The 27,089-nt window shown below is 40.5% G+C and overlaps 2 protein-coding genes across 2 annotated transcripts in view; both read left to right on the plus strand.

The window, feature by feature from the left end:
• The first annotated feature begins 1,231 nt into the window (after positions 1-1,231).
• LOC306793847 (uncharacterized protein) lies at positions 1,232-2,715 on the plus strand. Its single transcript, XM_079291639.1, has 5 exons — positions 1,232-1,293; positions 1,635-1,775; positions 1,900-2,060; positions 2,143-2,233; positions 2,336-2,715. The coding sequence occupies exons 1-5, from the start codon at positions 1,260-1,262 to the stop codon at positions 2,416-2,418; spliced, it is 510 nt and encodes a 169-aa protein (XP_079147765.1). The 5' UTR covers positions 1,232-1,259; the 3' UTR covers positions 2,419-2,715.
• An 11,986-nt stretch (positions 2,716-14,701) lies between these two features.
• Positions 14,702-27,089, plus strand: part of vipr1b (vasoactive intestinal peptide receptor 1b) — a gene marked incomplete at both ends in the record, with an annotated part of 29,474 nt that continues 17,086 nt past the window's right edge. The window contains 3 exons of the mRNA XM_079291644.1: positions 14,702-14,755; positions 20,496-20,586; positions 22,703-22,813. Of these exons, the coding sequence (XP_079147770.1) occupies positions 14,702-14,755; positions 20,496-20,586; positions 22,703-22,813 (256 nt within the window). The remainder of the gene's footprint in view (positions 14,756-20,495; positions 20,587-22,702; positions 22,814-27,089) is intronic.

Genomic DNA, 27,089 nt, shown 5'->3' on the forward strand with positions numbered 1-27,089 from the left:
GAGAACAGGTAAGAAAAAGTTAATGCTGATCCTCTAAGCCAGCGGTTCCCAAACTTTTTAGGCCACGCACCCCCTTCTACATCCCGAATCCCGACCGGGTTCACGCACCACCCCCCAACACCCCTCCCCCCCCCCCCCCCCCCCCCCCCACACACACACACACACCTTAAAAAAAAAAAAGCAACAGAGCCGCATAAAAATTGGACTAATGAGAGAACAGTTTGCTCGCTCGTGGCGTTTGTTTACAAGATAAAGAACACAAAAACTCTTCCTGCACCGTGCCTTCGAAAAGGTAACGGACGTAACGTTACGAAGGTAACGGACGATTGGCCAGATTGGCCACATCTGTAGGCTCGTCTACTTGCGGAGAGTGAAACTCACTCTTCTTCACGCGACCGACTAATGTAGCCAGGATGTCTTCGGACAAAGCATCGATGCGCGCGACAGTGTTGTTGGACACCGGGATCACGTCCAACTTTTTCGCTTCTCTCTCTCCAATCATACATTCCACCATCTCTTTAACATTTTTCCCTCTCCTTCTCCCTATTACGCGGTCAGAATACGACCACAACACGCCGCCTGTCTTCGGCAGAAATGCGCTCATCCACGCACGGGAACAACACCGAGTTGTAATATATACCTCCATAACACCCCGCCACTCTCGGCTCATACCTCCCCAGCAACGAGGCACATCACCCGGTCACAATACCTCCAGAATGTCCCCCGGGTGAAATCCGGGACTTGGTTTTATGGTTCCGAGTGGCGGCGCTCACCCGTTGGCGCCGGGACGCGAGGTCTCCAGCCGTCCCCGCCGCGAGGCACCCGATCGTCAGGTCTGTCAGCCCTCGGAACAGGCCGCGGGTCAATAACTTGTGGGTGGCGGGGTAGAGGCGAGGCAGATCACAGAAAAATAATAAAGACTAGAGTATGGCAAAGATATGTTGATGAGAAACGTATTTGTACGTCAAACACAAACGTAATCAGGGAGAAAATATGTTCGTGGTAAAACGTAATTGAGAATGCATTTTAGTTTTGGGGAACGTAATTTTTAGGAGACAGGACTGCACCGCCATTACACTTTTCCTCTCGCGCACCCCCTAGAGGCAGCTCGCGCACCCCCAGGGGTGCGCGCACCCCACTTTGGGAATCCCTGCTCTAAACAACTCCTTGTTATTGTCTTGTCACTGTTGTGTCTCATAATGTTTTATTTATGTATTTTCTTTATCAGGTTAAAGATCCTCAGAAGTGGGCCGTCCTCCATGATTGAGCTGAAAGAGGAGGATGAGAACTTGAGTATGTTTTTAACATTACCTAATGACCCAAAAAACAGGGTTGTAACTCAGCAGTGGGAACAGCAGAACCCACAATATAATGTTCGTTGTCGACACAGAGAGAGATGCTCAGTCTTGAATAAATAAAATGAAAATGTCACATTTAAAGGTTTTTCTGAAAATGTGGGCAGCCAGACTGTACTATTTACACAGAGCCCTCTCACCCTCTGTAGTGGGAGATATGTAGCTCATGTCTGCAGTTAAACAGCTCAATCTGGTGGTTTCATTGTTCACCTTTTTCGTTGTTTGCCGTCCCTTTTTCTTTATTGATTAACTTCTACTTCTATCTTTACTTTGTTCCAGTTCTGGTGCCACCCAGCTTCCCCGCTGCTCTCTCCGCATCAGATCTGTGTGCTCCTCCTCTCAAACCGCTGGTCTTGCAGCCGAAGGATAAAGCCAACCTGGCCGAGTGGTTTAGGAGTCTCTGGTCTGTTCCCGTCGACAGTAAGACAATATAATGTCTTTATAAAAAGCTGCTGTTGTCGATAACTTAAAGATGTACAACATAAGTAATTATTGTCCAGACCGGTCATTGAATATGTTTCTTTACTGTTTACCATCGTTGCAGAAGGGGCTGAGGTCACTCCAGACCAGTTTGATTGGTTCTTCTATCGAGGCAGAGCTATCGGCGTCCTGGTGGATCTGAACTGTGCCTCCTTCTGTAACGGCAAGATCCTGCTGGGCTCCTACATGAAGAAGCCTCTGTGGGTGGATCACAGCGCCACAACAGTCAGTAGATTTCTCATAGGATTTATGTTCTGCTCCCATAAGTGTTTTATCACTGTAATAATCTTTCATTGTGTTTTCAAAGGTTTTTAACTTATTAACGAGCTCTGTGAGCGTAAGCATCGGCGGCAAGGAATCCTGCTTTAACCCCGGACAATCCTTCATGGTGCCATGTGGTAAGAATATGATATGAATATTGGGACGGGATTAATGTTTAATTATATTATGGTGACTGGCTTCTTCTCTGTTTTACTGATGTAACTGTTCTGCCCACACAGGACACGCTTACAACATCCAAAACGTCATGGCACAGCCTGCCGTTCTGTACTTCACCAGGATATTAGCAGAAAGCTCAGATTGAAGATGCTGGATGACCGGCGCATGTTTCTGAGAAACGACCAAACACCCTGAATATGTAAAATTTAAAAAAGGACTGAGGATGTGTGCGCCATTATTTAAATTGACTTACTTTCTGTATTGAAATTTCACGTGTAAATAGAAGAACTTTGGTCGTTTTCTATGAACGTATTTGATCCTTAGCGTTTCTTGTAATGATGCAATTCTGTTAAAAATGATTTGTAAATACGGTTTTGTGCTTGTTGTTGCCGCCATTTCCTATGATTTTTCATGTATTGTTTCCAGCCTCTGAGGGGCAGTGTACAGCTGTAGTCCAATACCGCAACTGTAAAAAAAATGAAATAAAACACAATAAAATCGACAGTCAGATCTCTATATTCCAAGCATTTCAATGATGTAGAGGTTTGAGGTAAAGTTTATTTAACTACCGCTACTTTATATCCTGTTGGGTAGTTTAATTTATAACCATTTACAAGAGGATTGTGTTTATGGGACTTTTCTTCTGTAAAGTCACTAATCACTCATAAAGGCTGAATTATGTTATCTTATCCACCCCTAATACCACTGAATACTTCATGACACACTGATACCAGCATGCTTCTTAAACCGTGGGATATTTGACTCAGTAGTTTAGCTGTGTGATAATTGTGTAATGATGGTCTCTCTATTAAAACTGTTCAATATATTTCTGCAGACGATAAAATGGACAAAAATACAACTAATCAAAAGTCCCGGCTTGTACACAAATCAAAGGAAAAGAGTGTGCTCTCCACAGCCTGCCAGTTTGATAATGCATTACTTTTGAATGTCTAGTTTTAGTTGTGCCTGGCTGCAGAGAAGTGGAGGCTGCTTCGACCAACAGTCTAAACTGGGACGGCTTCCCCGGTCTTTGTTTAGAAACCATTTTCTGTGACTAAATATGCTGCACGTCGGTGCAGTGGAATGTCTGGGATGCATCTTTTACTCCTGTGAAAGACGAGCACGTGAATATTTTGTGGGCGATTTCGTGTTCAGACTGAACATTGTCAGATAAAGGTGTTTGATTATTTGGTTTGTTTTCGTGCCATACTAGAGAAAGGCCACCTGCAGAGTAATGTGTCCTTTTACTGCAGCAGGACTGTAAAGGTTGCATCCTGATCGGGGACGGGAAGACAATGAATGTAGCAATAATTACACTTAAAGGACCGAATACAGTCACAGGGATTGGCTCTGCAAAGGTCTAATTAGGCACAATTAGTGGTTTTGAGTTAAATGCTAACGTCTCCATGCTAAAATGCTCACTTTGACATAAGACACCTTGCTGATTTTCCCTATTTAATGCTACTTCTTGATAATTAGAAAAGCATAATTGTAGTTACTTTATTGATAGAGCAAATTCAAATGACTGTAATTCTAATTTTGTTGTCTATAATGCTAATTTCAATCACCGAAATGTTAATATCCTTGCTAGTTTGAATGAGTTACCAATGTTAATGAAGTCGTAGAGGGTTAGACAGTTTCTAAGAAATTAAGAGAGTAGGTCAGGGCAGAAGGACGACATAAATAAATACATCAATTTAAAATAAGAAATAATGTTCACCATGTTCACCTTAAATTTGCATGCTAACATTTTCTAATAGGCCCTAAACCATAAACGCAAAGATGATGTGAATGCCATTCGTTTTCATAGCATGGACATCATCACCACATTGCACAGCAAACCATCCAGTAGTTGTCTCGATATTTCAGTCAGGACTTGTGGACCGAGCGACGGACCGACCGTTGCTCGCATGGCGTGGATAAAACACAATCAGAAAAATAAAAAATGGAAGGAATGGGCTGTGTTTGTGTTTGCTGCCTTAACTTGAGGTCAAATGAATCACATCCTTGTTTAAGTGGTGAGACAGCCTCTGGATAATGTATTCTAGAGAATCTGCTTCACAGAGCTTGATCTCAGGCCTCACCAACAAAATGCACTTTCTTACTCTCATCACGTTCCCTTAATGCATCCGATTTAAGTGAACTTGACACAGCAAGGACTCATTTAACCACCAGCACTGCCACACTTAAAAGCTTTTGCTATAGATGGCAATTTGTGACAGGAAAGTTTTCATTTGAATCTCCAGAAATCTTGAAATAAGAATGCAGAGCAGTGCGTAAAGTGCTCTGTCATTAGATGGAACTGGAGTGTGGATATTTTTGATAGAATTCAATTAGTCTATTCAAGGCAGCGAAAGCCAATACAAGCCTCTTTAATCTCAGCAAATATTTACATTTCTCAACAACAGATCTGACTCACTGCATTGTAAGCAGGAAGAAACAATGTCACACATTCATGGTCGGAGTTTATTTATTACTTACCTTTACTGAGCTTTGCATGCCACGGATTCATTTTTTCCCACAAAAGCGTGACAAGTTTTCTGTGATTAGTCTCGAGTCTCAGGTCAAGGAACACACTTCAAGCATTGCATATGATTTCCTTCCTTTGTTCATGTTGGCTCTGAACATTTGCTTTGGGTTTGATAGAGTAAACAATCTCTTTACGGTGAAAGTGTTGCTCCATGAGTCATCCTCTAACAATCTAGGAATTCTTTCACGTTGAGAAAAATAACAGGAAATTATTCTTTTGAATTTATTTCAACTTTTTTCCACAGAGACACAGTTGATATAACAGGAACATTTAAGGCATTTGTGCAACTTTTACACAAATATCATTCATAGTTCACAAATAGTTCATTCTTGTTAACAGGCTCAAGGCTCAAGTCATTAAGACTATACAGGATATACACATCATCCATTGTGCAATATGGAAATACACAGAGTGCATGTCATATTGTTTATATAAGCTTGTTTAGCATTGGCGCAGGGAAATCTGCACATGAGGTCCTTTTGGTTATGCGTTGCATCGGTTGAGACTGAGAACATGTGGTTGTGTTTGGAGAAAGCTGTTAAGTCTTCTCCACAAGAAAGGACAAAGCATGGTGCCCACTTGATATGTTTTAAATTTTTTATTTCATTTATTATTATTATTATTATTATAATTTTTCTCTCTGTGTATGTAATTTTATTGACCCTAGGGTCACATTGTGTTTTTTATGCTTTTAAACACCTTTTAAAAAAGTTAAAAGTTTCTCCTTGTTCTTTTTTGTTTCCGTTATGCATTCGTCAACACAATTCACTCCATTCAGTTCGAGCTGCAAAGAGGAATTGTTTCAACATTGATATTTAACAGTCAGTGTTTCCAAAAAATGTCACCAATATATCACTGAAAATGCTTTGATGTCTTTTTTATTGTAATTTAATCGGGTTTGAGACCACAAACTATAGCTTCAAGAATGATCACAGCAGAGTTGAATCACCGCTGGTCCTACAGCCTGAATAAAACAATCGAATCACAGGGAGGTGTGTACCAGTAGCTGATGCTGTTGTTTTTATCCACTGCAGCTCATGTTGTTTCCGTCTTTGTCTTTCATCAGAGATCGAAATGAAAAAGGGCTTGACACTTAAACATGTATTTCCTATCTGTAGATTACGATGTGTGTTGTCAAATAACAGTAACTTACTGGCAACAATTATCCAGCTGTTGCTGTTTTTCATACCATGGTAAAATTACCGTAAAAATAGTTTTCTGTTGTAAAATGAAGTACAGTTTTATGCTGTTGTAGAAATGTTACTGCCGTCTGTCTGTCTATATGTGCTTTTGTTTTCTCAGACTCAGATCTAAAACCTTCCTTCAGTTTATTTTCTAGCTCCACCGGTCCATATCATCCTGTTGCTAAGATCCTTCTTTTCATGAGTGTTGATTTGAGAACTGACGAAGTCATTCCACCATGATTTAGTGAATAATCAAGTTAGCAGTGTTCATGATCTATGTGAAGCAGGGCCCCTCCTCCTGCATCCTACTATTTATCTTTCACTGAGACAGGCCTGAAAAATATCATCAGTAAGTCCACAGAGGGGGTGTGGAGCATCACAAAGTATAGATCCGGGCAGGATGAGGTCCTGGCTCGGACACGTTCAGCTGTAAATCCAGATCTACAATCTGTCATATAGAGGTCTACACTTTCAAACTCTGAGTCCAGTATAAGCTGCCAATGGCGTTTTTCTTCGAGAAGTACTTCTGTGGAAGATGACACTTGTACTAATAATCTTGAAGGTACATCAAATGAAGGTCAGATGTACTGTTTCTGAGCTGATCCACAGAATGAAAAGCTGTTGAATTTCACTTCCTATTGATGCAAGATGAAAATCTCCATTACTTTCAATTATCAGTGCTCTTCACTCTCATGCCACAGCAAGGCTAAACATAATTCAGTTGTATTACATTTAAGTCTCAATCAAAAGTTCACAGACTCTGAAGGCCCCTCACCACTTAGTTGGAGTCAACTTCCTCTCAAATGAACTGATGGTCCTAACAAGTACTGTGTGTGTCGTCAAAGCCGGATGCAGTTATTTCTTCTGTGCCATTGTTGCCGGAGAGCTATTAACAACTCATCAATGAGCTGCACATTTGTTTTGTGACTTTTTGAACGCTTATTTTTCGAGCCTCTTACCTCCCACCTGTGTTTCTCGACAAGATGTTCACGGAGGGAAACCGAGGACATGACAGTCACGGTCTGGTTTATTTCTGGTTGCAATCAAAGTCGGGCAGCTGGCGCCCTGTGGAGAGAAGTTGTGTCAGGAGGCTCGTCCGAGGCTGTTAAAAGAGGACTGCCCACTCACTTCACTTACAGCACCACCAATTAGTGTAAAAGCCTTTTGGATCTTCCCTCTTTCACCTTGAGAATGTAACTTTTGAAGCTGGATAATGGTGTTGAAAAGCAGCCAGCAGCGTCTGAAAGAGTACATTAATCTTCTGCAGATGCTGAGTCAGCCCTTTCAGGTATTTCAATGGGATAATACATTTGACAAAGAGTTGTGCTGTTGAAGAGCAAGAGGACTATCCCCTTACTGATTATAATGTTTTATGAAGGAGACACAATAAATATACATTCAAACACACGTGTGTATTTGCACATACTGTTCCCGACCATCAATCTATGTGAGTGCATTCAGTCATTTTGTGATTTAGTGTTTCGTTTTCTCTCAGCCAGGCCTCCCTGTCGGGACTCGTCGCCTTCAGTGTGTTACAGGTTCTGGTTTTACACTTCAGAGTTTCAGCTCTTATCTGGTGAGGGCACCACTTCTCCTGGCTGTGTTGCATTATGGTCTGCTGATGCTACCGCCACAGAAGATATGAATGTTGCTGTGCCTGACGTTAACTGTTGATATTTTAGACAGCCGGAAATATTTGTTTTAAAACTTAACTTGCAATGGAATGCAATGGAAAAAAATATTCATATGATATTGTCCATGCTTGGTTAGTAATGGGATTAAGAAATACAAGCACCAAACCACAAGAAAAAGAATGCATATTGCCATGTTTTTAACAGCGTGTAGAACCATGTGGCTTTTTCCTTCAATGGATGTTTACTTCAAATACTTGTGTCATTGGTTCTGCTGTCTCTATAGTGGACAGTTTTTTCCAACAAGAAAGGAGGGATGTGTTCCAGTCAGGAAATTGTATTGTTTGTGTGACATGTGTGACATGCCCAATATGAGACTTCACCGATCAACAGCAGCTGGATATACAATTTCCTGGTAAACATCATCAGCATTCATGTCACATTATATTTTGCGGCATGCAAAATCTACCTCAAACACAGGTGTGTTTCCTGCTTTCTTGTGATTTGTAGTTCCTTAAACTGACCCACTGGGATGGTGTGTGTGTGTGTGTGTGTGTGTGTGTGTGACGAGCCTGCAGTCCTAATGGTGAGTGTGAACTGTGACGCACAGCCCAAATAAATGTACAAAAACGGTGTAGCTTGTTTTATAGGAAATCATTGCTGTAACTGAAGCTGATGTGCCTTCAACAAAATAATGTGGAATTCGATTTTTGTTTTACAAACAATTCTGCTTTTTGGTTTCAAGGCCATCACCAGAAGGATATGAACCAGAGATTCTGTGCAGCTAATTGTTGTTGAATGAAAACGCACGGAAAATGAACTTTTCGTAAGATATAATACAAATCGTTGTAAGAGGATTAAACAACTCTCCATCTGGAGCTGAGGTTAAGCAAGTTGAATATTGACTGATATGGTTATTTCCAGCCCAGTGGCAAGGTTTTTTTTTTAAATACTGTGAATTTTCATCGTACGCCATCACCATTTACTCCTTGTAAACACAAGGATCAATGATGAGTGCCAACACATACAGCGGTCTAGAGGCGGGGAGCTGTAAATTCAGTAAGTGCACATCATCTTGTCTGACCACAATTGAAGTGCCAGGTAGCTCAAGCGATCTTCCAGCCCCTCGGGTTAAGCTTGGGGAGCCGGTAACTGATGGTGATGATGCAGTGAAGAGTGGTTGCCGTGTGCTAATTCAGCATCCTGGTCCACGACTGTCTGCTCAGTGGTAAATGTCATGAATGCAAGTATCTCCATGTCCTCTGGTAAACTGGATCCTGCTGGAAACCCGTTGAGAAAGCAGCAGGTTGTGAAAATATTTCACAGTCTTCACAGGTGTACATCAGTTTTATAGTGTTGATAAATGGCGGTTTTATTCAGAGCCGGCATCAAAGGCTGTGCAAGTTAATATTCTGTCCCACTTTGTATGTTCGGCCATGTACTGTGAGGTGACAGCATAAACTAAATGAGGGATGCAGGAGAAAATATAGTATATAGCGTAAAATAAAAAAATACATATGTATGTTCACAAAACACATTACATGGTGAATTTATTCACATGGCATCATTTGCGTCGATAATCTGTGTTTGGCTGTAGGTCGGTCATGGTAAAGCAATGTCTCTGATGCTGCTGCTGCGGCGATGCCTTTTGAAAAGAATGCAGAGACTTTTAATTACATTCATCTAGCTTGCAGATGTTTTTTGAAAAGAGAAAGGTCTGTTGGATTGAAAGCAAGTAGAAGGTTTTCCTCAAAGACATTTTTAATCGGGTTTCACAGTCAGTAAAATCATTTTAAAAAAAAAGGTAAATTGAAGATAACGAATAAAGGGTGAAGCTGATGTGGAGAGGAAAAGACCAGAAAACAGCAGAGTGTTTGTCTGGACGTGGCCCAGAAGGATGTTTTAAAAAAGCAATCTGCTACGTTCAGTCCATTCTCTGGGACCAAAACAATATTGATCTATGATATAATCACAATCGGTCTAATTCAAGTGTGTGAAGATGAAAGACCAGCACGTGTGATCGCTCGGGGTGCGCAGTACCAAACAATGCTTCTGCATGAGTGAACATCGTGGTGTCAGAAAGACACTGACAGCTTGACATTTACCAATACAACTTATATATATATTTGACTTTACTTGTCTTTATCTTAGTTTGCTTTACAAACCTATACTCTGAACTGCGGATTAAAGCATAAACATGTCAACAACATGATTGGCAAGTGCCCTAATCGAGAAACACATTTCCTCTGCTGGAGTTAGACACATGAGGTGAGGTGTGCTGCTCTCAGATTGTGTTGGAATAATTTCGAGAGTTTATTCACCGGATCAGATGAACCCTTGAATCCAGTCTCCAGTCGAGGTCTCAGGCAGCCACCTTGCAGACACTAATTCAATACACTTGACTGACATTAATACGGGGAAACCTTGGCATTATGTAAATGTATTCACTCATGTAGTTAGTTAACTTTTGATCTTAGATGCGGCAAATATATTTAAATTAGCGCTCAAATATAATCTTCTAAATACGACCCAAATTTATGTGGAAATTTGTGGTGTTTTTGGACATTTTTCAAATGATTTTACATGCAAAATATTCACTGACTCCAGCGTCTCAAATGTGAAGATTTGCTGCATTTTTGTCATATCTAATGTTTAAGTGATTGTTTGTGTAGTTTTGGGACTGTTGCTGAGACAAAAAAAGACATTTCACAACATCCCCTTGGTCTTTACTAAATAATAAAGGGCATTTTGTAGACAAAACTGTTTACTATAACTCATCAAGAAAAATAAACGAGAATGAAAATAACTGACAGTTAAAGTAAACAACACGCTTTTGTTTGCACATCATACCGATTACACTTGATCATTAAAGTAGTTTCCAACATAATTAGTTTGATACAACAAATGAATGCTTTATGTGAAACACACCTGCAGTCGAAGTTGTGACTATTTGTTTTATTTTTCTATTTTTTGTCTGTTTCCCTGTTATGACCTGCTACTCCCAGCACTGATGTAATTATACCAGACGATCCCATGTCAGCATTATGTGTCATCCCTGCTCAAAACGGGGGAAAACGCTTGACTTTGAAATGATGGAATATCATCTTGTATGACAAAACATATCAGGCCAGTCATGCTCATCGGCTGTGACAAGTCCTCTGCTCAGATTTGAAGCTGCAGAACAATGCTTCCACTACTTCTCCTTCTGAACCGTCACGCTTTCTGTTGGAGACTGGACGCCATCGCTCCATGAGCCCTCAGTTCATGTGGATGATTTGCTTCTGGAGGCCGTGCATGACTGAGGATTGGGGTTCTGAGAGACAGAGCAAAAGAGTACATCAGACCATTTTATCTCTTTCCAACATGTCCTGAGGGGAAAAGATATGACCTCAACTAAATGTTACGATGCGCAGGATTATGTTAATAGTTGCATGTTGACTCAGATGGGCGCCTCATTTGCTTTAGGATTTCCACAGAAGAAGAAATAACTGTCGACAGCCATGTTTAGCAGCTCTTAGGTGAACTAAAACAGACCAACTCTGATTGATTGAGATGGTCTCAAAATGTCAATACTTGTGTCTCGGCGGCTCAACTTCAGGTGTCAAACGTTCACGCCAGATCCAGATTTATTGTTTGAGTCCAAAAAACAACGTTCTATTTCATGAAGGCTTTCTGAAGTCAGTTTTCCTCTTCAGATCTGTTGACTCCCTGCAGTTTATTAAAACATGTTACTCACCAGTGGAGCTGACACACAGCAAACAAGTGTCACATTTCATAGAAACACTTGAGAGAATATCTGATTGTACCGCCCAGTGTTCACTTGATCAAATTCAGCAACGGGTTGGAAAGTTTCTGACCTTAACACCTGGACACAGACATGTCCTGCCAGTATTTCATGACGTACTAAAGGATTATGAGTTTTGTTAAGCTTTTGTATTTGGCAGGTGATTGGGGGAGTGAAAAGCTGCTCACACAGATGTGATATTACTCGTCCCTGGACTACAATGTTATCACTTTAAGTGGCATAACTCTGAAAAATGGAAGCTGGTGAACAAAAACTTTCAGCACAGCAGCGCTTATTCAGCTGCGTCGATGTTTAGAAATGGACCAATTTCATTTTGATTGCCAAGGCAGCTCTTCAGGTGTACTTGTAGAGCACAAACAGAGTGAACTGTACCTGAATAATAGATTATTAAGTTCATCAACGAAAAGGGTAACATGGAGCATAATAAATGTAAAACATCGTTGAAGTTCTTTGCCACAACCATTTTACACTCCAGAAACAATGATTACATGAGGCTGAATGTGAGGTCTGAGTGTGAAATAGCATTCAGCCAAACTAGTTCTCCCTCTGGGAGGTGTGAGTGAGGAGCGGCTCTCTGTTTAAGACACAGATGAACCTGGAGAACCTTTGGAGGAGGATACAGTGACACTGACTTTGGTACAGTCACTTCGCTCCTACTCGGCATCATTTTCAAATCATTCATCCAAGTGACAGATACTTTCATCTGATCAGGACAGCTGGTAAAAGCTTCTTGTGCTGATTGCAGATCAAGCATGCTGTCTTTCTATTGGGTCGCTGACTAAGTCTGTCAGCTGTAGCTCAGTGATAACGATCACAAAGCTCACCCCTCCTCTGGCATCAGCGGTCTGATCATTTCATGAGTGCCAAGTACATTCTGAGAGTAAATTAAAGAGGTGAGAAGAGGCTCTCTGTTTGTCCTTGAGGAGATGTTGCAGTGATTTCCCCATTCAGACTCAAGATTGCTTATCAAATCATTGCAGATTGTGTTTGTTCGTTTAGTCACACAAACTCAATCTCTATCCATTCAGATCCTTTACTGTGGTAAAAATAATTCCACTTGTTTTATTTGTATAGCACATTTCAACAACAAGGTAATTCAAAGTGCTTCACATTGGACAAGCATTGTGAGGATATAATAACAGGGGTCACAATGACCGACATATTGCAACCCCAGTTTCACGCTGTTGAATTGTCCTGCTTTATTGTTTGGAACATACAAATACATTTGGATCTGCTTTGAGCGCAACACCCTTAACACAATTGTTATGTTTTATATCATGTGCAGTTACATACCCAACCCGATCTCCTACAAATTATGTTTCCACACAACACTTTTTGACTCAAACCTTTCACTAAAACTAATCAAAGTAGTTTTGGAGCCTAAACCCTAAACCTTGACGTACACAGACAAAAAAAAAAGTACCACCAGTGGCTAAAACACGATAACGTTGATGTAAAAATGTTGACATGAAACATGTTTTTGGTTCATGAACACCAAGATTCAATGAATCTGTGGTTTGCAGAAACATAATGGCAGCATTTAATTCTGCAGACTGGGTTGTAAGTGCTGCCTATCTGTGGCTGCTTGTTTAATTACATCTTGCTCTGGTATTTGTAATGTTAAAAAGAGAGGATGACATGGGTGTGAGGAAACAAACATTTTATCCCACTTGTAAATAATATAATATAATGTTAATTAGGTCATTTGTTATCATTCATTGCCTCTTCAGTGTGGATCAGTCCTGTCAAAGCAGCTCCAGATGAATAAAAAGGAAGAAAAAAGACAGAAAGGCAGCCTGATAGACTTGGACCATGAAGTTATGCCACACAACAAAAGTAGTTTGTGATCTCACAAAACAAAAAAGATGAAATGAAACATTTTTTGTTGTTGTTTTGGCTCGTCCAAAGCAGATTTTGTGACAGATTGTTGAGGTGCTGCAAGGGTCTGTAGATCATTTCACCACTCGTCCTTTGACCCACTAAAGCCTACTTTGTCACCACCTTCCTCAACTTTTCTTTGCACCTGAGTCACACAAATTATAATTCACATTTGAAGAAAGTGGTGGACAGAAAATCTATCTTCCCCTCTCTCTGTTTTGATGTTTTGTTGATGGCTTAGATAAGGATTTGCACGACATCTTATTCTTATTACACCTTTCTCATCATTATGCATAGGCGGGTTTAAAGAGGATGCGCCAGTGCAATTTGGGGAATGGACTTTTTATCATCCAAAGCAAGCATCTGTTTCGTCGATTCCTCTGTGTATTTGTGAGCCCTTGTCTCACAAATCATGCAGCTTTATTACCACATTATGTTAAAGAGCTGCTGGACACCCAAGTCCTTCTAGCTCTCTGACTGTCATTGTTGTCCATATTTATCACATCATATCTCCCAAGTGGTCAGCAATACAGACTGCTTCAAACTGTATCTGTTGGAAAGTATAGGTGCGTTTCCATCCACCTGTTTTTACAAAGTAAAAAAAAAGAGTAGAAATGCTAAAATGCGAAAAACAACAACAACGAAACAGCCTCAAAATATTGCAAAAATATTTTTGTATGCTTGTGTTGGTGCATCGATTACAGCAAAATGCAACAAAGTTCAATGGAAACATACTTATTTCTTAATTAATTAACTAATTAAGCATGTGGCTCAAAACATTCCTCAAATCAAACATGGACTCCATCATGTTTTCGACATTTTGTAAAAGCGATTTGACGTCACACTGCAACTATTTTAATTTAGTCTTCTTCGTTAGTTTTCTTCTTCTGCAGTGGTAAAATAGCAACTGATAGGAGAGTTAGCGCCACCTACCGCTTATCTCCATGAACTCCGAATATAGAAAAATACATTTTCTCTGCAAGAAGTTCATAAAATTCGTTTAAAAAAAAAAAAAAAACGGCACTACATTTGGGTCACGTGTCAAACAATAATTAATACGCGTCTTCTTTCTTCTTTAACCACCATTAGTGCGCCACCAGCAGCCCGACAGCGTCAACACCAAGCCGCCTCTTGTGCAGGTGGAGTGTGATGGTGCGGAGTCGCTCCAGAAGGAGAGCTGGAGGATTGGTTCAGTGAAACAGATGCAGCTTCTCCTGCTGGAGGAGCGCACAGAGAAAAGCGCAGTCCGACGGAGCGGCAGCAGCGGTTTATCTCACACTACTGAACGCACGTAAACGCAGCGTCGCTGTCTTCACGCGCACACTTTAACGTGTTTACAAAGGAGTTTTTGCAGATATCCAGGAGGCTTTAATAAGGAAAGTGTCGCACTGAAAGACAGGATGGACAAAGCGCAGCTGTTCTTCTTATTGCTGTTCTACGGACATCTGCCAAAAGTAAGTCGTCTGTCGTTTGATTTAACAATGTTGTGTCTTTTATTTAAAACGTGTCTTTGTGGTGAAGAGGGTGAAGTGAAGGGCTTTTCGTTTTGATAAAGCCACTTCTAACACTGAGCGAGCAGGCGCGAGATGAACCTTTCTGACACACAGATGAGTTTGGAAACCATGATTCAGCTTGTTTTAGGATTTCTGTTTCAGCATCACATTTAGCTTGCTCCATAATCCTATAAGTCTATTTTAATGTACCGGTAAATCGTGTTTAGTCCTTCCGTATTCACACTGATATATCATCTGGCATTTTAACCTATTTAAGCAATTTTACTTTTACAATTTTTTTTATTTTATGGATGTTCTCAATCCATGATGTCTCCTGCATGAAACATCTGACTCAAAATTGAAATTGTGTGATAGATGAAATACCACTTTAACATGTTGCCTGAAGTCAATCCCTCTCTATCAGAGGAGTTTAGTACCTGCTGGTTTTCAGTTTTAATGACAATCAGATAATTGTTGGATCACACGCCTTTTCAATTGGAAAGAAGTAGCCTATTTGTTTTAATATGCTCGTGAATTAGTATCTGGTGAACAAGCGGAAATATGTTCATCTCCATAAATAACTCTTCTCCCATGTAGCCTAGACCACAGCAATTTAACTGAACTACATTCTCAATTATTAAATTCATATGTGTGCTCTCTCTGGGTTTAGATTATTGGAGGGAAATCCTTTGAGCACTTCCGTCAGTGCAGCAGCTTTGCTGCAGGGGATTGTGCACATGAGGGTGCACACGTGTATGGATCTTTGGACTTCAATAAACGCTGTTTTAGGGACTTATTGGATTTAAAGTGAAATGATCCATCTGGTAGCACGACAACAAATCCCATTGGCCTGCCCTAAATTGCCCTGGGATTTTTGGTCTTTTCATTAGGCTTGTTAAAAACCAAGTGTCCCGTGCAGTTACGTCTTATTTTCCAGAAAGGGCTTCATCTCCATTAAGAAATGTCACAAGTGCTCTGCTGCTGTTCCTCTCGCTGCACGACTCCTGACTTCTGCATCTCTCTGCCGGCCATCAGTGGGATTTCAGTGATCAGGAATGACAACGCTGTTTGTTACAATTTCACAAATGCGTGAAAGAAAATGGAAAATAATTCTGATTCTAAGTTACACATTTTGGCCTGTGGTACTGGATGTGTCTTTGGGTGGATTTTAGTAATTTGACACTGGCTTCCTTTAAGGCCTTCACTGAAGCTCTTTCCAGGCAGAATAGACTGTGAACATACAAACGACTGTGTGAAAATGTCTTTCTCCTCACTTCTGACAACTCTCAGACGTCTCTTATAGGCATCAAAACATTTTGCCAGGGACGATGCGTTGCTTCCCTGTGCTTTCCACGGTCTTAAGTGCCTGCTTTACAATTACACAATCATCTGACACGTTTCATAAATATTTCTAGTGAGGAAATGTGATGTTGAGAGAGCACAGAAAATCCCACACGTGGTTAAAAAGTGCATGTCAGTGGCTGCTGGATGTCACCGTTATCTGTTTAACACAATGCAGATGGGAGAAGAGAAGATAGGAGGGTGGGCGAGAATGACTTCTCCTTCCTGCCTCTTTCCAAACACGAAACCACCCGAAAGAAACAACAAAAAAACGAGATTTCTTTTATTGGAACCTAACACGCTGGTAATTCGGTCTTGATGTTTGTTTGGCTGGAAAAGTGTTTAATCAAATTGTGCCCAATTCTCCCACTCAGCTCAGCGGCTAATGAACCCCAAGTGAAACCACATGAGGCTGACAAGTTACACGCACGATGTAGATGTTGCTCTCCAGTGACGCGTAGGATGGATAAACACATTGCTCTGCATTGTGTGGCCACGCACACAGACACAAGCTTCTTCCTTCATTTTCCTGTCAGCTTTATTTGATCGTTATCTCGTACTCAAACAAAGCAAGACCGGCAGCCTCTTGAAATGACAGCAATCACTAAAAGAACTCCGAAGCAGCGAGGCAGCCGTCGTGATGAGCTCTGTGCTAACTGGCAGGTATTTATGGGATGTTTTGCTCATGGAGACACTGTGTGTGTGTCCCCAAGGCTTTGCAGAGGTCCACTTATCATCTGCATAGTTTGGGATTGACATTTTGATGTATTGCCCACTACAGTAAAAATCATGGCTGTCCAAAAGTATTGATTTCATCAATTATAAGTTTTCAACCTGTCTAACTGGTACTTCATATTTGTCATCAGCGTTTTTAAGCTCGAGCATAAATCACCAGGACAGGACCTTTTCTTCCTGTCTGTTGTATCTTCATGAGGAAACGTTATTATTTTGTTGTCATTGGTCTCCCTCTTTGTGTGTTCTGGCTCTATTCACAACATACAGGCTTCGTATATATGAACTAATAAACTGCCCATGCAATGAAGAGAGCTTGATCCAGCGAGTCCATGCACACATTCCAGTATCATGTCTATTCCCCCCTGATGAGGGACTTTGTTCCAGTTTTCCAGTCTTCATTTTAGTGTTCCACACACAACACACGCATCATGATGAGGCCTTTTTTTCACAGCAGATATTTTGATCTGTCGTAGGAAAAAAAGCACAGGTGTTACTAACGATGGCTCCGTTATATTCAAGTGCGGCAGTGTGACAATGAGTCAGCATGTCAAATAAAGGAGGAAGCCATTGTTAATTCAATTATTTACACCTCTGCTTTTCCTACTGTGGCTACGCCTAATTATGTTTGCTGTGCTTGGCCACTAGGTGGCAGTGTAACAAGCTGAACGTCGATAAGGCTAACATGTTAGCAAACAATTGCCTCGTTTCACATCCAGTGAAAACCAATAGCATTTATTTGGAGTCTGGTTTCTGGCCCAAAATAAGTCCAATATTCACTCTCCTTTCACCTCTGTTTTTGGTCTTCCACCAACATATCTATTCAGTGTCTAAAGCTGCTCACCCGGTGTTTAGCATGTTAGTAGCTAAACACTGTACACATTGTTGCGCTCAAAGCTTTTTTTAAAAATGTGTTTTTGGTTAGATGCCTAAAATAAGGACTGTGGTGAACAAAAGCTGAAGAAATGTTTGTTTTCTTTGACGACATGAAATATGTCAGTTAATACCTTCCTTGAATTTTGAAGCTTTATGTGTCGTTAAAATGCTAACAAGGGGTTTAATGACACCGTGCTGACTCGTCCACCTTTATCTTAGATGTGAAGTCATGCGACTGTGGTGTAGTTCGTTTATAGCCTAATGTTAAGAGTGGCCCACACTTACTCTGTTAAGGCCTATAAACAGCATGACATTTAAGTTAAAAACATAAATAGTAAAAGATCCTAAAACTAGACCTTGACTCAGTGACCTTCTACAACAGGACCCTTCGTCCTTCCTTCAAAAATAATCAAAAATAAGGTTACCAAAGGGTCTGACCAACATGAGATTTCCTCCTCCGGCCGTGTTGCTCTGATGTTTGCAGATTAATCTCCTGCCTCCCGGCCTGTGCTGCTGCTGTTACTTCAGGATATGTTGGATTTTCTGCTGTAATCGGTTGCAGGCAGAGACTCCTGTGAGCAAAGTTCTGTGGGTTGTGATAGTGTCAAGACGACCTCATCAGAGGGGCGAGAGAGTGAGTGAGGCAATGACTGAGGCTCTGAAATGTTGTGTCGAGCAGTGATAACATGGAGGTATGGCATAGATTTCTGTTGTTTACCTGTTGATGCAATGGTGTAATGCTTGCAAGTAAACAGCTCATTCGGCTGTTTGGTTGATAGATTTAGCTACAGCAGTCTATTAGGAAATCAGCCTTCCATTGAGACAAATCTAAAACCCTTATGCGTAGGGTTTAAAGGTCCTTTACCGACATGTTTAAGGAACATATAAAATACTCTGCTTGTAACTGGTTTCTGATGCGGCCTCATATATATTGGAAAAACAACGAGAGCCCAAACTTGAACACAGAAGTGCCATTCGTAATCATGATGCAGCAAGTCCAGTAGCTGTCCAGTAGCTGTCCATTTACTGGCATCGAGGCATATGTCAAGTCATATGTCCTCGCAGAGGACACAAAACTGACTGTCTGCTCCTGAGGAGAGAACTATTTCAGATAACTATTTAGAAGGATTTCTGACTCTGGATTTATAGTGATCAGTATTCTGAAATTATTTTGTACCATTGGTTACTCCGGATGTAGATGTTGTTTCCTTGTGATTATCTTTGGGCTATTTATTGTAGATTCTTATTACTTTATGTTTTAGGGACATCTTATTTCCAATATAGAGACACCTATTCAATATACTGTATATAGAAGGTATGGCAGCTACTGGCTTGATGTCATTCTTATGAACTGCACAGTTCTTACCTTTACATTTGTGTACATTATATGTATATATGGGCTTTTCTTATATGCAACATAACTGGGCGTTTTTGTGTGGATTGGATGGTGCACTGCTAATATAACATGACTGTCATGTGACCAGAGCTTATGCATTTAAAAAGATGGCGTCTCTGTTGATGTTGCTGATGAGTGTAAAGAAGAGCATTAGTTTGAAACGTCACTTATGGACGTGCTCACAAATTGCATGTTGAGGACCTTTATTTATATTTTCATTGATGTGGTTTCAAGCAAAAAAAGTTCAATTACAAAGTCTGAAATTCCTAAAATTACTTCTACTCCTCTGTCTTAATGTTCCCGCTTCCTCATCAGCATTGCAGTTGCCCACCTGCTTCTCATTATCCCTAATCAGCCCCGCTGTACATATACCAGCTCATCTCCACTTGTTCTCATTAAAGTTGATATGTTGTATCTTTGATTCATGCATTGATTCAGGAACACATTCTGCACATTTATTTATTTATTCACAAGCAAAAAACAATTGAATTTCAATAATTAGATTAAAAAAAAAACAACCTTTCTACATATTCTCCATGTCAGGTGACTGTAACACCGTTGGGATTGAGTGTCTGAATTAGCGCTGCATCATCTGCTCCTTGCAGAAATTCTATGTTGTGTTGACGTGTTCGTAAATATTCCTGCACCAACAGATATCAAGGAGTACAGCAGGCTTGCTATAGTACAAATGATGAAGTATAAATAAAGTATAAATGTATAAATGTATAGTATAAAGTATAAATGATGAACACGAATTGTATTAATATCTTATGCGCTTTTTGGCTGCATCGCTCTTCTCTTCTTTGGCCTTTTACCGCCTTGAGTCTTGTATGTGTTGTAGCTTTGGTAGCAGGGTAAAGCTCCTTCTTTGGGAGTTCATGAATTCGCTCTCTTTCTCCATCTCCACTGACCTTCTCAAGCTCCTCGGCGCTCGTCTTACACATTTTCATTGACCCACCGGCTTTCCGCCATGCGGCTGTCAGCCCGCATTTTCCAGCCTTTTGTTGACACAGATGAACAATCGCAGTAGATTACTCAGTGGCTCCCTTCTCCACATCCTAATCCATTTCCATGATAGCATCTATTTGCCATGGCAAGAGGGATTTCAGAACATTTCTGTGTATTATTAGCCGGGGGTTCGCTGTAATAGGAAAACATGGCATGAGAGGCCATCGCTGCAGGAATGTGCTCGAGGGAGATGCTGAATAAAATATTTACTGGCACATATTCACTGGGATGTAACCCGTCGGCCAGCCTCAACCTCACCGGAAATTAATTCTTTCAGCGCCTAATTTCGTTGTTATGGAAGCATATTTGATTCTTGACACCTAAAAGTGCTTTCTGTCTCTTCCACAGGTGTTGTCGGTGCAGATGTGTGACGTGGTGAACGAGATCGAGCTGGAGAGAGAGCGCTGTGAGGATACCTCCTTTGGGAACGTCTCTTCAGGTCATTCTAAAAAAACCATTTTCCTCTCTCTGTTTAGGCTATTTAGAGGACATAAGAAGTGAGGTAAGGTAATACCGTGTGGCAGTTTATAGATGAAGCACTGTTATAGCTGGCAGAAATACAATTGCTCATTTTACCGCGGACGACTATGACAATCACGTCTTAGTTTAACGTAAAGTAACCATATCGCAGTCAGAGTTGAAGGGTGGCTTTTTCACTTTTTTGCACCCATGAGACTTTTTCTCAGCAGTGTGTGGGTGCAACTTTGTTTGAGCGACATCTCCCAAGTCTTCTGTTGGTTGTTTTTGCACCTTATACGATGGGACAAATTACACCTTCACCATTTTTATTGCTGTATAGATTTTAAGACTTCTGTTGAGTCCACAATCACTCCCTTGTTCACTCGTACACTACTCCCTAACAGACAGAAAATAGTTTGAGGCGAAGATGCTGCGTGAGGTGAACGACAACGAACCCTTACAGCTCGACTGCAACAATTTGCATAAAGGATTTGTAGTTAGAAGTAAAAGCGTGATTATCTCCCAAACTGAAGTCAAAGCAGAATAACGAGTGCTTTCATTTGGCAGAGACACTTTGGAATCATCCTAATTTTTCATCATCCCTGACAGGCGTAGTGTCACACAGTTGTAATATTCACAGCTCTGTAAAAGGTTGAGCATTGCATCGTGGGCCTGAATGGAGGTCTAATGAGCCACAGTGATTAAAAGCACCTGCGTGAGCGTGCAGAGCCATTAAAGCCAGTGAGGGAAGGACTATTTCCTGATGGACATGACATCATCAGGTTAAAACATCAACATAACCTTGAAGGACGTTATGATTGGATATTTAGGTCATGAAAGTATTTAATGACAACATCAGTGTCTGTCATAGAGAAGTGAAGTGAGAGTTGAACATCCATGGTTCACCCACTGTATCTGCAGGAGTAAGTGAAACATATAAAATAGCTTAGAGTCTGACCTCTACTCTGAATAAACATCCCTCAGAAATACACTAATATCTCCATATGGGCTCATTTAAAAACAATATTAGGTACTGTACACACTGCAGAGTGCATTAAGTGAATATACACAAACAGTGCTCCTCCTTATCTCTGCAATGACCCTCATCTCTCTTTTCCCTATCTGCTTCCTCAACAGGAAGGTAGCTCTCACAGGTCACTAATAAATCAATTAGCAGTGTGTGTGAGGAACCATACGTTCACAGACTGTGGTTATGCAACATGTTGAATGTAGAGATGGTTCTGCAATTCCTTTGCGTTCATGAAAGAGAACAGGCACGGAAATAACTAGTTCTTCAGAGTTTATGCATTCAGCAGCACTAGATACACACACACACACACACGCATCATCATCATCATTGCGCAGAACTAAAGAAGAAGCTGTCTACAGTCTGACAGAAATTGTCTCAGTCGATCTGTCTTAGAAATGGTTCATCACTCGTGTTTATATTTCAAACTCTGCACGTTGCTCTGACTTCAATTCCAAATGCAGAAAAGATTGCAAAGAAAGTGTTCGATTGCTGTAAACTGCAAAATAGGACTGCGATTCTACATTTAGTCACCAAACAAGCCTGTCCTATGTAAGATGCCTCGGTGGACGCGGTGTGAGAGGAGACAGAACGACCAGGGCTCGTGGTGGTGCAGGTTTCCCTTTTTAGCCAAGTGCTCGTGGAAAAGGAAGTGAGATTGGGGACTTAAATTTGACCAAAATAAAATGAAGGAATAAAAGGTTTTCTGAATGATAAAAATGAGCCTTGAATAAATGGAAATACACAACAGTCACAAAAAAATAGAAGTGATTCTATAAAAGTGCAGCATATTTTGGAGTTTGACATTGTTTCCAAACAGCCTGCACATATGAGTGACTACAGATCTTTGAATTGGATTTAAAGCAGTTAATTGAAATGAGAGAATATGGATAAAGTCAGAATGTTGTACCAAATGTGTAACATGAACCAACATATCAATTATCTTTTTCTCTCTGGATTAAAACTGGAAAAAATACTGCTGTGTTCGGCACATGATTTAAGCATGTATGTGTTTGTCCGTCATGATATGAGCGATGCCATGTTAATGGTACTGTCTCCTCCCTGGCAGGTTGCCAAGGCATGTGGGATATCATCGCCTGTTGGCCTTCGGCCAGAGTTGGAGAGGTCATGACCATAACTTGCCCCACTTACTTCAGTTACTTCAGCGACGAGCACAAAGGTAAACACGTCCTCCTTCACTGAATGCAAATACAACATGCATGAAGAACGTGTTCTCTGTTGTGTTTCTGTCATTCTATCAAAAATGGATAAATGTTGCATAAAATGGAGGAATTCAAGGAAGCAAATGACAATGTTCTTGGTGTAAATATCTGTTGTTTAATCATACTGTATGAGTGGAGTCATTTATTTTGAGGCAAACTAACTTTTAGGTGCCGAAACTGAAACGTGTGCTGTCAGTTCTTTTGATATTAGCTCAGGGCTGGTCAATACATTTATATATTTTGATATGAAGTGGATTTGCATACAATCAAGCCTTTGGGTAGATACTGACTGAAGATTTAATGTGTTGCTTGCATGCAAATGGACATTTTAAAGCGATCAAACTGGTGGTTTCTCCATCACCTCCTGTGGACATCAGCACATGATTAGAAAGCCCGGGGCGAACAATGTTAATTCATGAGCCTCATGAAGAGCATCATGACATCGTTGGTATTTACAAGAATAAATTGTAAAATTTAACATCTTTTTACATTTGTCATCAATTCAAAGAGCGAGAATAATAGACCGCCCTCCTACTCTTCTATACCAGTGCGCCTTATCGTCAATGTTCTGATAAAAAAAAAAAGATCCATAACAGCGCTGACCGTATGAACTGTGTGGTGCATTAAAAAAGAGATCACATGTTTCTGCTATGTATTGCCGGTTCTCCAGCTACCTCAAACCCAAGATAACAAGTGAATCCAGGTTACTGTAAACGGTATGTAGCCGTTACGTGGGCCAGATTTAAAAACATGTGCACGTAAACTCAGCCACAGATTACAGTCGGGGTCTAAGAAAACAAGGAGGAATCCAGCTCATCCCGAAACCGTTGTTCTGGAACAAGCACAGGCGAGACAGGGCATGAAGAGAGATGATTCACTGACCTAAGAAACAAAAGAAAAACACTTTGAGACTGTGTTTTGTTGAATGGCCTTTTGTCTACCAAGATATCCTTCGATCTTTTCAACTCTGTCTACTGCATTTACAGGGTTTGATGTTATCCTTGATACATTTTAGATCGCTGAGAATATTTCAATTAAATCTTCTGCCTTTTGTTTTAAAAGCTTGTGTCCTTGTTGGTCACTCTCGTCAACTCCTCCGTTGCCTGCAAACTTTCAAGGACTTAAATCGCACGTGGCAAATACCTGCATTATCAAGCCTTTTGGTCTCTCAGCAACCTGGGACTTGCTTTTCTTCTTCAGTGTACCACAACAGCCTCTGTTCTTGACTCTGGAGCCTTGGTGAATAAAAGAAAATGACACTGACGTCACCATCGATCTGTTTGACTGCTGCCATGAATCACGACATCATGCATGTTTCTATAGTGGGTAGAAACTTTCAGTTCGCGAAGTCCCAACAGATGACGTCTTGGAAACACATTTGTTTGACTGGTTTCTTTGGACATTGGTGATGTAGGCTTGGCGTTGCTCAGTTACTGATAAATAGACATTTCCTTCTGGTCACTCCTTTGTATAAATGGTGATTACTCTTTCTTCTGCATCTCAACATCAGTTTAGGGATGAGAAGGAGGCAGACACTATAAGACACCTCACCACTCCTGAACTGGATACCACATCAGTGCATAGTACAACCATCTTTAACCTTGTTTAAAACACAAACGTTTTTGTACGTATTAAACAAACTAAATAAAACCTGTTCATTTGTCAGCTTTAGCGGCGCTCTTCAGGCAGATTTTGTTACTTTTGGACAGAAAGTAACAACTGTTTCCCTCTGCCTCCAGTCTTTGTGCTAAGCTAAGTTAGCCGGCTGTATAGTCTCATTCCCTCCATCATCAGACACCTGCTGTTTTCACTTATTGTCCAATTTCAAGGGGTGGCCATATTTACAACCTTGTGGCTGCTGCACTCTGAAACAAACCTCCATCATATCTCATTTTAGTTTTGAACTGGTTATTGCCATTTATATGTTTTCTTTTCTTTTTGTACTACTCTTATGCTCTACACATAGTGAGGCTTTTTCAAGCTAATTCAAAATGAAGTTTGCAGTATTGCAGGCTGAAGCTGCAATAAGAGCAAAAGCCAGAGTAAATATTACGGGGGTTTCTTTGCCTGCTGTGCTGACTGACTGTAAACTCGACTTGAATGTCGGTTGTTGAATCAAACACACATCACATCATGGTGGACTGTGGTGCAGATCGGCATGAACTCCAGTTTTCTGCGACGCTGCCAGTCCTTCAGATCCTTTCCCCTCCTCTCAAAGAGTCAATTTCAGATATCTCTGCTGTTGAATGTCAATTTATTCTTTCCAACTCCTCTGGACTATTCCCCTCCAGCGTTTCACTTGCTCCTCTTGTGCCTCTGACTCTATGACCCAGCATGTCAGTGCTCATCGTTTCCCCCTGAACGGCAGATGTGCTATAATCCAACTATTCACAACTGATGGGGCTTTTACCTTACGGACCTCACTGGGGAATATATACTGTACAGACCACACGACCCTCTAATGAGATGAGTAAGATACTAAATTGGGAATATTTGCAGAAAGACAAAAGCTGCAGACTCTTTGATGTAAATGCACATTGTAATTTTCCTCTCTGTGTCCATTTTTGCTTCTCTTACTGTGCACCTCTGTGTGGTTCTCACAGTTCAAGACTGAACTTTCTTCCACCTCAAGATACAATAAAATGGGGTATTAATCCTAAATATTGTTTTCCCTTGAATCCAGCTAATGGGGCTCATATTTAATGGACATGAGTGGTATCATGTTTTTAATGTTTAACCATACTTGTGTTTCTTTAAAATGATGATACGGTGTAAATCATGATTAACAACCTGAAATTCTGCTGCTGCCACATACCTTTTTCATATTCTATTGGTGTGAAAAAAGCAGCTCCATCACCTCTTAAACAGCCAGTGAAATTTTGAAATATGGTCTTTCTCCCCAGAGCCATTTTGTGCACGCATTGGTGTGAATTTTATTCCGCTTCTGGGAGTGTTACTGCGCTCATACAGACATTAGCATCTCAAAGTGTCAAACTGAAAATTGGAGTCATGGGGAAATGTGATGGGATCTATTTTAAAACCGAACGTGTGATGGCAGCGTGGAAGAGGCAAGAAAAGACGGCAAAGATCATGAAAAAAAGTGCTTTGAATGAAATTGTGAGATGATGATGATGATGATGATGATGATGATGATGATGATGATAGACCACCACTTGGGGTTTGAGTTTGTAGTAAACTGCTCTGTGATAGCGGTTTTCAATTGGACAAGTAAGTATCAAAGACACTTTTACCACTGTGATATGGAAATTAGAACAAGTTCTTTGAGTTCTTTGTCATATCCTCATCTAATTGGGAGCCATAAGAGCTCCAAAACTTTGTGCTGAACAAGCACTTTTTTTTCTGTAGTCTGATTCCTCTTCGCTATTGTCGCAATTATCACTTTGAGCTCTTTATTTCCCACTGAGGCAGAACTGAATAGATCGTTGACAACTGCCTAGTCTGGCATTCTTACATAATCTACTAAATTATGTGTACAGTGGGAAAGACAGTTTGTTTATTTTGCATGTTTAAATGTTATGTTCTCAGTGATTAATGGTCTGAGCAAGACGTTTACATTTGCATTTATAGTGCATTTTGTGATTACCAATAACACTTGTCAGTAGCAACTAAGCAAATACATTTTTTCACATAACATCCCTGGACATTGGCCATTTGTTTGTCAAAAAAAAAAACCGACACATGGAGGGTTGTCGTTTTGGAATACATTTATTTTATTTATTGAGTTGCGATTCTTTTTTTGCACAAACCATGTCTTAGTTTTCTCTTGGATTTAAATCATGGACTTTACACTGTGACTGATTTACCTTTTTAAGGAGACTCGACAAGGAGAAATTGCTTTCACCTTGATTCATCTCATCTCTGTGTTTCATGAAAGTTTGCACATTCAGCACATATACAAAGTAATCTAAGGTGCAGTAAAACATAGCTGCAACAGCTGTAACCATCTTTTGGCCCAATAGCGGGTGTGCACAAAGCCATGCTAACAGACTTTCACAATAATATGTAATAATACACATCATTTTCTTCTAAACTCTCAATTTCAACTAAATATGTTTTTTGCATTTATTTGTTCCGGACATAAGTCTACAAATATGTGTTTTTAACATGTTGCACTTCTGATTATAAAAGGCTACAACATGACAAACTCGGTGAAGGTTTGATTAACTCCTGTGAAGGCTGCGCCGCTAAAAAGGATGACAGCGCATGCAAATA

This window comes from Melanostigma gelatinosum (assembly GCF_949748355.1).
Source record: "Melanostigma gelatinosum genome assembly, chromosome: 20".
Taxonomy (NCBI): domain Eukaryota; kingdom Metazoa; phylum Chordata; class Actinopteri; order Perciformes; family Zoarcidae; genus Melanostigma; species Melanostigma gelatinosum.

Coding starts and splice junctions, on each gene's coding strand:
- LOC306793847 (XM_079291639.1), top strand. CDS start 1,260: ATGATTGAGCTGAAAGAGGAGGATGAGAACTTGA. Junction 1,294..1,634: donor AGAGGAGGATGAGAACTTGA/GTATGTTTTTAA, acceptor ACTTTGTTCCAG/TTCTGGTGCCACCCAGCTTC. Junction 2,234..2,335: donor ATCCTTCATGGTGCCATGTG/GTAAGAATATGA, acceptor CTGCCCACACAG/GACACGCTTACAACATCCAA.